At 30.4% G+C, this 12,722-nt stretch overlaps 1 protein-coding gene across 1 annotated transcript; it reads left to right on the forward strand.

Moving 5' to 3' along the window:
• Window positions 1-6,838: 6,838 nt before the first annotated feature.
• LOC105318527 (uncharacterized) lies at window positions 6,839-12,462 on the forward strand. The gene is made up of 10 exons (XM_066073194.1): window positions 6,839-6,992; window positions 7,774-7,880; window positions 9,168-9,313; window positions 9,670-9,831; window positions 10,073-10,203; window positions 10,574-10,676; window positions 11,087-11,218; window positions 11,566-11,651; window positions 11,891-11,977; window positions 12,285-12,462. Exons 1-10 carry the CDS (start codon window positions 6,976-6,978, stop codon window positions 12,388-12,390), a joined length of 1,077 nt encoding a protein of 358 aa, XP_065929266.1. The 5' UTR covers window positions 6,839-6,975; the 3' UTR covers window positions 12,391-12,462.
• Window positions 12,463-12,722: the final 260 nt, after the last annotated feature.

Raw genomic sequence — 12,722 nt, forward strand, 5'->3', positions numbered from 1 at the left:
TCAAGGAACATTCTGCATAAAATTGTATAGTCTGTTTCATTATTGATGCTATTACTAGGTCAGGTGCGGATAAAAAAATAATCCATAGGGGTGATCGCTACTAAGAATGTTAATTGTTGCAACAGCAAAAAATTGATGATGTTATCCACCAATTAATAAAGATAAAGTTTAAAACCAATAAACGTCTAGATTTTTATTTGACTACAAGTACTTTACATTTTAGGAATTAGAATATAAACGTCAGGCACAATTTTACTGCGTGGTCTAAATTTAAATGACAATAACATTCGCAGGGGTGTTAAAGGTGATGCACGATCATCTTGTACATTTGGAGGCTATAGATATTAACATTTCGTTAAATGACATTTTTACGCCTAAACTTACCATAACGTTAGTCAAAAGATAAAAAAAAAATAAAAATAGGGTTTACATGTTGTTTTTATATGCAGATTAAATCAGATGCAAGTGCAGGACAATGTCTTTTTAATCACCTAAAACTGCGCAGCAGCAGACTTTAATTGATTGTTTAACAATCTGTAAAAATATGAAATGAGGTCATTGTGTCTACTCGACACCCATTTGTTTAGTAAAAAAGTTGAAGTTTGTCAATTTAAGTTGTATTCTTTCTCTTTCTCTGTCTGTATCATAATTTCTCAGCTAAACTTTCTCTCTCAGGTTTGATTTTAATCAAACTTTTAAAACACAACATTTTCAAAACGTGAAAAAATCAATACATTACCTTAATATAACACTACAATGTAATCTTATCCATGTAGTTAGAATATTTAAATGTCCAGCCTGCAATGATTAAAATGATACCTTAAGTAAGGTACACCTGAATTTATGCAGAATTTGTCAGCCCAACAAGAGAAGTGTAATCTGATTGGTGTAATTTCTGAATAGACTTTACCTTGACCTTAAACGTTGAGTTAGATATGTTTAACATGTGTTTGTCCAAAGACGAATTTGTAGCAGTCCTCAGTATTTAAAATAGATAAGATCAAAAAGAACAAAAACTAAAGAAAACTAGTAACACGCCTGACTATAACCATGATTAAGAACAAATCTCGAAGACGTTTTATTTTTTACTAATGGATATAGGTTTGCCAACTTGCACTTTCAATTTTTAAACTTAATCAGATCTCTCTCTATCTCTATCTCTCTCTCTTTCTCTCTCTCTCTTATGTTTCATAACTTATTAAGTTATACACATTAGCATGGGTAGCTCCAAACGAATTGACCAGTTGGTGCATTCACTTATACAAACTGTTTTATTTCCACTCTGAAATATCTTATACTGCATGTTTGCATTAAGATGCAAGAAAATTTGCTAACAATGATATAATGTGCTCAACCATGAAAGGGAAAATGTGTCTCTGACATGGTTTTGTATGTTGTAGCAATTGAATTCAATTTACAGAAATATTTACATCACATCACAATTATAAGCTACTTTCTAATCATCCTTATTTTTTGGGGTACAAAAGTGTCTTCTCAATGTTTATTTTTTTAAAGTCATCTTCTCTTATTTGGCAAAACTGAAATCGGTTTAGATATTTAGAATGCTGATAAATTTTTCAAAATACAATGTTTTGAATATTTTGAGACGAGAAGAAGAAAACTTTGATTCCCACAATCGAAGCTTGTGATACTTATGGTAGTACCGGTATATATCATCCTTGTCATTCATCTGAAGATTTTAAAAGCCATTATTATAATACAGGCTTAATTCCAAAATGATCAGAACAAAATCTGCGTAATTAACAAATTCTTATCTACCTGATCTTTATTGTTGTTTTTCTCTCCTTTTATTTTAAGCAAAAAACGGTCACTATATTTACAATCTTCAAAATACGACTCTGACATACATGTACCATCTATTCACTGTGCATGTTTAAAAATGTCAAAATATCACTCTGCCTGTCCTTCGCATATAGCGATAATAATACATCAGATGACGCGACTTATTTGAACAACAGCCACCAGAGTCAATAGGATGATAGGTGCATGTAACTAAAACGAAAACTGTTTTAAATTTAAAATCAAAAGGTAAAAAACCAGACATACAAAAAAAAAGAACGAGGAAAAAAATTCTTCAGAGTCTAATTTTAGTTATGGAATCCAATACGACCATCGCAATGGAAATAAAGAATGTATATCGATGTATCAGAGTAAAATATGTCTCCTTAAACTGTAACCATTGAAAAGTTACACGTATTTGTAGACTTAACAAACTGTATGGTGTTTAGGAGTTTTGGTGCATACATGTGTACAGTGGTTTTATCAATATTCGTTGAATACCAATTTTTTGTGGATTTCCTTGTTAAGTTGATCCGCGAAATTAAATGTTCATCTAAGTGCAATTTTTATTAACATTTTGTATTGATAGGGTCAATGGACACGAATTTACCTATCCTTGAAACTGTGATTTGCACTTCATCCATAAAAATTGATACCCTTGAATAATAATGAAACCACAGTATTTCACATCATCATTCTGTGGTTAGACATATGTATATTTTATCATTTAAAAAATATATAAATTTTTTTTCATCATTATTAAAAGTTATAAGAATATGTTGATTTGTTATATATTCCCAAAAAATTTACATAAAATTTTAACAGCTATCATATATTGCTAAAATTATCTCTGTTTGTAAGTTGTTGCTGCCTTTCAAACATTTTTTTCTTTTTTTTCTTTCTCTCTCCATTAATTGTCATAATAGCAAAAAGGCAATATGTGATTTTCCACCCTGTAACAACACACACATTTCTTCATAAATGCAGTGCATTCTTTCTCTAATGTTAATCGTTTCATGTCTTTTTCAATTCAACGGTTGACTGAATCTTGTTAAAGCAGTTACTTGTAAAGGTACGATATCGCATTCTGAAACTATTCTCAAAGTTTCATGTCTAAAATAGAACAGCATACATTGTGTGTAGCTGAGCCGAGTTTGCAGCAGGACCTTGATGTATTAAATTTCAAATTTGTTGTTGTTACGTAAACCATTAATCGGGCCCGCCAAAAGTATGTTAAGTGACATATTTTTAAACAATGACTCAAAGTTAATTTTTAAATGCATAGGAATAAGTTACATGTACAATATACTGATCCCCCGATTAAAACACAGAAAATATTCTTCTTTGGTTTCATATATAATATCACTCTTTTTCTATCTGATTTACTGTGATCAAAGTCTCTTCATTTCTAAATATGTGGGTTTTTTTCGTAATTCTCTCTCTCTCTCTCTCTCTCTCTCTCTCTCTCAGAAGTATATCGATTTACTTTCCATGTCTGTTCATGAATGATATATGTTCAAGTCAAGGCATAGAGAGATATTAGGAACAATGCCAAGTTTAAGGAATAAAGAGCTATTATGAACAAAGTGATTTAAAGAGAGGAAACAGAACGAGAAGAAATAGAGAGAGCCCGAGAGAAAGAGAAGTAAAGGCACAGAATGTTCACTTTATTCATAAGTAGGTACATGTAGTGTATTTACAGTATATCTTTCAATGCCTTAACCTAAAAAAAACTAAGCATTTACATATAATAAGGTAATATATGAATATTTCTTCAACAGTTAGCATTGATTTTTTTGCAATACAATGTGTTAAACTTTAATTTTAGCTTGAACAAATTTGGGAGCAATTTAAATTTCAAGACAGATATTGCCTTACAAGAATATCTCTTATGGATACAGCAAAAAACTTTAAAACACTTCACCAATCGACTTTACAATTTACATGTGATGGCACATCAGATTTTACTTATCACATTTACATATATGTACAATGTACACTTACATATTTGTATCGATATAAATATAATTTAAATGCATTTATTTAATTGATATGTTTACTTACGATAAGGCATGTACTCTAAGGTAAAGTGTGTTTTCTCAACATTTCGCCTTTTCGCGTCGTTGGAAGGGAGTTAACTTTTTGTTTAGAGCTTTAAGATTTCTAAATCTTGATCTAATATGGAATCTCAGGCTGGATTTTGTTTAAAACTCATGTTTTTCCCCAAACTGAAAATTGACATTTTTCAGTTGTACAATATCATATAGGTTAATAAAATAATTTGTGCTGGTTTCAGAAACTTAGCAGAATATACCAAATTTCAGTATTTTTTTTAATATGTCGCCCGCAAAAAATTCAAATAAATTCACAATTTTTTTTTATCACATTCATGTAAAATCCATCGATTTTGTTTTGGACGATGGTTTCAAACACAAATTACTTTCCTTTGCAATATACTCTGAGAAAATTTGCAAAGTTTATCACAAAAGTGACTTGATAACTAATCAGAGTCTCAATTAAGATTTTCATAACTGTTACAGTATAATTATCATACGAATGTTGGCAGTTTTGTTAATGTTATCCAAAGAGAATTTCAAAGTGCGTTCAATATTGTGGTTCTTCCTGGATTGTTTAACAGTTGTGCATACAGAAATTTCCACTATTTTTTTTTTCGTTCTGAATTCAGTTATTTTTCCAATAAATTAATAAAATTTTCATTCATCTGTTCAGTACGCATCTATAAAGTAAGCAAATTTTGTGAAAAAAAATACATTACTATAATTTCGTTTATGCTTTGTAAATAGATTCTGAATTCAAAATAATTGCTGGTCTTTCGTTGGAGACTTTAGAAGTTATTCTATAAAAGAAAAAATAACGAGACGCATTCATTTTATGTTAATGCTTTTCTAGAGGATCCATAGTAACTACAGAATTATAAAGAGTTGCTCATTAGGCAACCATATAGTATTTCACAAATATTTCATTAAAATGTCAAGTATATCGAAACAGTTGAGAACATATAAATAATCAAGAAAATAAATACCTTTCAACCTTTGGATAATGGCTTTAGTGGAAGATGCTACGACGGATTAAAATGGAACAATATGAACCGCCTGTAACGGTTTTTGTTTTTTTTTACTAATATTATGAATCAAAATACCTAAAATTGAGACACTATTCATTTCGAGCATAGGTGTATCTGTGTTAAATACATAATTGTGTATCTGTGTTAAATACATATTATGTATTATGTTTTAAGACATTCAGTCGTTTTAAGCTTGTCTAGATTGTTTCATTGGTGAAGAATGTAATACACCACGCTCGTATCCGAGTTATGAAAGGAAATTTGATCTTATTGTGATTGTAGAAAGGACTCTTGTAATGTAACAATGGGATGTATGCAAGGTAATAATTAACCCGTTATTGAAATTTAAAAGATAAATGGATTATGTAATGAAAATATTTGTTGTAACAACTGTTATACTACAAAACAATACATATTACAGGAGCTCAAAACCAATATCTCTGTTGACAACATTGAAAGTCGTCTACTAAATAAGTACTTTATACGACATAACATATCCAAATTGAAAAATACACTTTCAAAAACATATATGGTGGATTTGTTTGAAATAATAGTTTTTTGTTGGTGTCGCCAGGCTCCAAAATTATAACTATCAGATGTTAATTGACAATAAGATGTCCAACTTTGCCTTGGCTGGTACAAAAAAGGATCTGAAATATAAATGAAATGATAAATACACATATAACATTAATTTACACATACTTGCATTTTACTGCCAATTACTTTACTCAATACATTTTTCTGTATATGCACTTATATTTGCACATTTTGCTGTACATAACTTAACTACTTCACTACATATACTTTACTTTAAAACAACCATTAGACTCGTACAATACTTCCTTTTAATATACTTGTGTACATGTACTACATAAATACATTTATTTTACAGCAATTACTACATGCCTTACTCTATAAATACATACAACATATGTTTACATTACAACAATACACATTCTTTTACTTTATACTAAATAGTTTTCATATGAGCAAATACTCACAATCCAACTTTGCTTCAAAATACTTCTTAATTACTCAAGGATAAAAACAGCGTTATCTGGCCGTTTCAGGAATGATAACGGCGTTAAATTCGTCTCAATGAAAAAATAAAAACAAATTTACCCAGAATAGTTGGACTCTGGTCACTAATACTTACATTACATGTACAAATTCTTTATATGAAATGAGGAAGCTGGTTAGAAACGTCAGCTTTCTCCAAATGCTACGCTCAGACTGAATTACAAAATGCAGGGGATTAGAACCAGCCCAGTGAAACCAGTTGAGTAAATACATTACTAACATTATAAGCGTACAACAAAATATGTGGAAAGTAATTATGGATGTAAATTGCGACAGTTGGTCCATTTCCTTATAATATGTTCCTCAAAAAGGATATTGGCAGAAGAATGTTTTGCAAACATTAATAAATTAGGGGGAGCACTTTGACTAATGTGTAAATTAAATTGATAATTCAGAGAAATAAACTTTTAATATTTTTGTGTTTGGCACTAATAGACCTACCGTGTGTTGACAAGTCCGATTTCACTAATTACATGTACAATGTACGGTTATAATATGATGAAAAATTGCTTTGTTTAATAGCATCGATATGCTCTGATGTTTACATTTTAACATATTTTTTTCATTAACAAAAACAGTCAATTTGATACAGTATACAATCAATGTGGATTTTTGTTTTGCTTTTGATTGTGTTTTCAAAAATCAGTATATTATACATGAGTGTATTTTTAATGTAAAATTACGACGAATTAATAATTTCATCTAGACAACGTTTACCACGAATTGTTTCCCGTGCTCTATGCCGATGGCGAATAGTTACATAGAGGTTATGTTATATTTCTATGTCTAGTTCACAGATTAACATAATTATCAACACACTGTATAAAATGCCAGATTCGCTTTACAATGACACATGTACACTAACAATACACAAACCAATTATAGTCCCTTTCGTGATTAACGTTCAGCTTTTCGATTGAGAACACCGTTTCCCCTTCTGAGCCCCATCGTGCCTCTTATCTTAACCTGTACAAACTGTTCGTAAACATCGTTTTGAATTATAAACCAACATGCAATGTGAGAATAGGTGAGTAGTATTCAATATTTAATCATAAAGAATTTAAATTTATTAAGAAGGGGTTTGTAGAAAAAGATAAACAATGTACAATATATGATTAAAAACAACTTTAATTAATAATGTTTAACGATATAGATACGTGTCAGTGTCTGCGTATGGCGGACAAATACAGTCAGTTTTTGATTTGAAGATACAAAATAATAACGTCCAGTAAAAGCAAGTGTATTTTGTTAACATTTGTTTTGATGATTATTTTAATTATTTTATAAATAAATTATGATGAATATATATTCTCGCATTATCACCGGTGTGAGATCGGTTTGTCCGGTGTGAGACAGCAGTGTGAGATTTTTCTGTCTTACACTGTGTATTACTACGCCGTTTTAAAACGTAAACAAACGTTGTCTGCTGTAGGGAAATGCAAAATTGTGCATTGAGATTATCCATTAAGTAAATGTGTTGCTAAATTAATTACAATTTATCATATTTTTAATTTAAAAAACTGTCGTATGCTCTCATTTTGACTTGCACTATTTGAAGCACGCGGAGGGATAAACCGAAGGTAATCTTTTGAACGTCATAACAGAAAGTTGTCAAACATCATTTTTTAAGGTAATATAATGCGAGAAAAATAATCATTCATTATATACTCGTGTGGGATAGTGAAATTCCACCTCGGGGCCAAGATTAACGGTCTATGACTCGGCAAAGCCTCGTCCTAGACCGTGAATCTTGTCCCCTCGGTGGAATTTCACTATCCCACACTCGTAATAATGAATGGTTCTATTAGTCTTCCAGATACGTACACACCAGAATTTCATGACAATCGTGCTGTTTTACAAATGCCCCACAATACTTTAGGAAAAACTGGATTGAAGGTGTCAAAACTAAGTTTTGGTAAGTGTTATCATTCTATTCATCACTTTTTAAGTGTCTTGAATCTGTTGTGAATTTAATTTTATGTTGCTTCAGGTAATAAAAAGATATAAAGGAGATTTTTGTCAGAATTTTTATAAAATTTGCCTTAGTTTTGATATCAGGAAGCCTTTCAAAATGCTTGAAATGATTTAGAAATAACACCATTTTGAATTGAAATTTTGTTATTCAAATGATTTAAATTTTAGTACAAAACCAAATGTCTGTAGTAGTAATGTGAACAGACTTCTTAACAATGTTACACTTAACATTTAAAAACCGATCATATGTTCATGTCAAAACTTAGTTTAGATTGGTATAATTATAATATATACTCAACACTATTCCAAAATATTTATTTGCTGCAATTTTGTTGCTGTTATTGCTATAAAAAAGATATTATATATATATTCTCTGAAACTGACTTTGTTTAAAAAAAAAGGATTTAGATAATTCCCCTAGTTCCAGAAATCATTTTAAAGTGTTTCAACTAATTTCAAATTAATCCATTCGGTATCGATTGAAGTTTCTTCAAAACTGAAAATAAAATTAACAAAAAAAGAGAAGAAGAAGATCTAGTTCACACATAGTGTATGGGAAAGAGTGTAGGGTCCTTAAAAAGTCCATTAGCCGATCGAAATGTTAACCTAGGTTAATGAACTTCTTATAACTAACTCTCACTTAGATGTAACATAGGCCCCTTCTAAATGTCAAGTGTACGGCGATAACTAGTGAATTTAGTCCTCAATCACAACTATGAAAATGGTTCTAATGACGATGAATTTAGGTATTTTACGTTGTTGTCCCTAGAGGTGCCATCAGGTACTGTATTCCATTTAATTTGCATCATTAATTTGTATTCATTCGTTAATATGAAAAATGGAGGTTTTTTCCATATTTTTTTTTACAGTTTTTTACTATCAAATTTTGTTTTTCATGCAGCATCAGGCTGTAAAATATTATTTGAAGAAGTCTAAAAATGTACGAAATACACTTCTTATAAAAAGCAAAAGTATGCAAAAAGAGAAAACAAATGACAGTAAGAGGCTATTGTTACATGTATGTCATCTTTCTAAATTAAATGTTTATCTAACTGAATTCTAACTGAAATACCATCTTATAACTGTAACTGTAATACTTATAATAAATGTCTCTGTAATAGATATCCATCTTAACTTTGAGATTACAATAACATTCTTTAAAGCAATATTCATTAAAGTTTTGTTTTAATAAATACCATTGATAAAACGAGATAATATTTCCTTTCAGGGGCATCGTCTCTAGGAAACGTTTTCCGTTCAACCAATGAGAGTGAGAGTATAGAGGTGGTTCGTGAGGCCCTCCGACAGGGTATAAATTACATTGATGTTGCGCCTTGGTATGGACACGGGCTGGCAGAGAAGGTGCTGGGAAAGGTATGTTATATCAATGTTAAATACTTACAATGTAAAAGAAAATGCAAAACTGGCGTGTTTTATTTTCCATGAAATTTTATGTGAGGCAGATTTTCATGAGATAAAAAAACAAAATGTTTTGTTTAACTTCGATTAGGATACCATCGATTTGCATAGGTCAGATTCTAAATATAACCTCAAACAAAAGGTAAAGATCGCCTGCTTAATCTAAATTGATTGCAATCAATTTAAAAGAATTTTCAAAGTGCATTTAAAATAGAAACGCCGTCTGAACATGTTATGTTTAATAAGATGAACTTCATAGCATCAAATCACAGAGTGTACAAGTTGCTATAAACTACTTAATATTACCTCAGGCATTGGATGGCATCCCCAGAACCGCATATTATATTGCTACAAAAGTAGGCCGCTATCAACCGGAAGTGGACAAAATGTTTGATTTTTCTGCTGAGAGGACGTTACGGAGTGTGGACGAAAGTTTACAAAGAATGGGACTCGACTTTGTCGATGTTATACAGGTTATCTCTTTCTTGCACTGTACAACATTAAGTCATCAATGGTGAAAATGGCAATACATTGTAAGCATAAGAGTAAAACGATGAATTTACATCTGATGATAAATATTACAAAGGAATGCTAGTTAAAAACGATATCGAAAAGGTATGTTATGAATTAAAAAGAAAATTAATATATCTAAGAGTCAAGTACTTCTTTTTTTCTTGAAAGCACTTAGAGTCAACTACTTCTTTTTTCTTGAAGGTCCATGATATGGAATTTGCACCTAGTCTAGATATTATCATAAACGAAACTCTTCCGGCGTTGCAAAAAGTTCAGCAAAGCGGTAAAGCTCGGTTTATAGGAATCACTGGATATCCACTCGGAAACTTTCGGTATAAAACGTTATGCTTATTTTCTTTATTTCTTCTTCTGTCCTGTTATTTCTTTCAATTTTTTTTGTACAAAATTATTTTAAACTGGGGCAATTTGTTTCTAAAACTATACTATATTTTAAGAATATAGTCTATGATTGTATTTTTCAAAAAATGAAAAAAAAAATGTATTAAAAACATTACGAGTTATCTCATTGTTTTTATATACATTGATTTTTTTGAAACGTTGTATAATATTCAAAAGTAGATATTTCAGTAATTATCATAATGAAAGAATTTATTGTTGATTAATTAAACAACCAATATAAAGGAAACATTGTAACAATTGTCAATGTGTGTATTTGCTTAAAGCCTTTTTTAATTGTTGTAGAACTGTGCTCGAGAGAAGTACCGTAAAAATCGACACAGTTTTGACATACTGTAGAGCATGTATCCATGACAACGGATTGCAAGAATATATACCGTTCTTTCAGGTATATTCATCAAAATAAATCACCGCTTTTATCAATTTGTTAAAGCAAACAAAAATTAAAGAAAATCATCATTCCATATTAACCTATCATAGTTATAGCAAATGAATATTTAAAAAAAAAAATTACTATCAAATAATTTATGGTGTCATTCTTAATCGCTGAATACCAATTTTCGTGGATTTTGTTGTTTGGTAAATAAACGGAAATCTGACGTTCATTATGAGCAGATCACAATGACGGATTGATTTAAAAGAGCAACTTACATTGACGGATTGATAGGATCATTGTCCACGAATTGTAGTATTCTTAAACACAGAAAATCTATGAATAATTGATGTCCACAAATATTAGTGAAACCAAAGTCTGTATCGTATACACTTCATAATGATTTGATTATGCGACATTGACAGGAAAGGGGCATTGGCATTATCAATGCTTCACCGATTGCGATGGGCCTACTATCAAATCAAGGACCGCCCGATTGGCATCCTGCAACAAAAGATATCAAAGAAGCTTGTGCTAGATCAGCATCATTTTGTAGAGTAAGATTGTTGTTGTTGTCCTTGTCGCTGGTCAATAAAAAAATCATTAAACTTTACTGCACATTTTGAGTACGTTATTAACTGATGATAACTTATATTGCTATCAATCTTTTTTACAACCTAAATGACATCATGTTTTTTTTTTAAATTTAGCAAAATAAAAACAAATAAACAAATTCGCTCCAATTCGAGAAACGTTACCCAAAGATATTGATGGCAAATTCACAATTTTAGAATTTCATTGTGCACAATTGATGAATTAGATAAACAAAATATTTGGTGATAAAAGATTAACTGATCTTGTATAGCCTAGCATAATCAAAGCGGTTTTTTTATTCACACATTAGGACAACGATTGCGATATTTCAAAACTTGCAATGGCGTATACCTTGGGGTTTCCTGGCATACACACCACATTGTTTAGTACTGCAAGGTAAATTCAGTTTTAAAACCTGTGTCTTGCTTCTGTGTCATTTGATATTACGAACAATAATAATTAATATAAAAACAAACATAAAAAAAATTACCAAGTTTATTTTTTTGATTTAATAATTTACATATTCTTTTCCATATGATTTTTCATCTCTATCCATAATTACATATACTTATCAACCTTTTCAATCATGCAATTTAGCCTCCATCAAAGCTTTTACGTTTATTTTTCATTTTAAGTTTGGGAAATTTAAGAAAAAATTTAGCATGTGCTAACGCTCAACTCTCACACAAAGAAGAAGACGTTTTAAAGGAGGTTATTAAAAGGTATATAATGATCATTATTATGTGCAATTTATAGTTATAATTGCTTAATTTTATCAGACGATATGTCGAATTGATTCAAAAATAATTTGATTCATACGGATTTTTTTTGTATGTTTTTGTTTTTGGTTCTTTTGGGGTTTTTGTTTTTGGTAACTTTTATATGATTTTCGTATTGACACTCTATTGGCCAAACTTGTGAAGAGAAGTCGAATTGAATTGCATGATTAAGCAATAGTTGGGTTTCCAAGAAGTCTTTTATGTATACAAATAGTTCTTTGTTGAAGTTATTTTATTGAATGTTATATAGGTATATAGATCCGCTCCCAGTACACCATTGGGAGAGTGTAGAGGTAGACGAATACAAGCGTCAACTACAGGGTGTACCAGATGAACATACCTTCAAACTTGGATGACGATGTTCATTGATATTATTTTACGGGCTTCAGGTCTATCAATTCAGTATTTATTTTTTATTCAAAGTAAACTACTGCTCAAACTTGATGTTTTTGTTGTTTTTGTTGTTGTTGTTGTTGTTGTTGTTGTATTTTTTTTGGGGGGTGGGGGGGGGGTTGTTTTTTATTTTGATGTTTGTTTGGTTTTTTTGGGGGGGGGGGGTTGGTCATTTTTTTTTTTGCTTTTGTTTGTTTTGTTTGGTTTTTTTTCTGTTTTTTTTTTTGGGGGGGGGGGGTTAAAGAAATGTAACATCATACTTTCATACTTTCTAATGTATAATAGATTGAAAACA

Source organism: Magallana gigas, chromosome 10 (assembly GCF_963853765.1).
Source record: "Magallana gigas chromosome 10, xbMagGiga1.1, whole genome shotgun sequence".
NCBI lineage: Eukaryota > Metazoa > Mollusca > Bivalvia > Ostreida > Ostreidae > Magallana > Magallana gigas.

Bases quoted from the DNA above. Each gene is read 5' to 3' on its own strand.
- LOC105318527 (XM_066073194.1), top strand. The intron at 9,832-10,072 runs GTTATCTCTTTC...TTTTTCTTGAAG, and splicing joins ACTTTGTCGATGTTATACAG to GTCCATGATATGGAATTTGC. The intron at 10,677-11,086 runs GTATATTCATCA...CGACATTGACAG, and splicing joins AATATATACCGTTCTTTCAG to GAAAGGGGCATTGGCATTAT.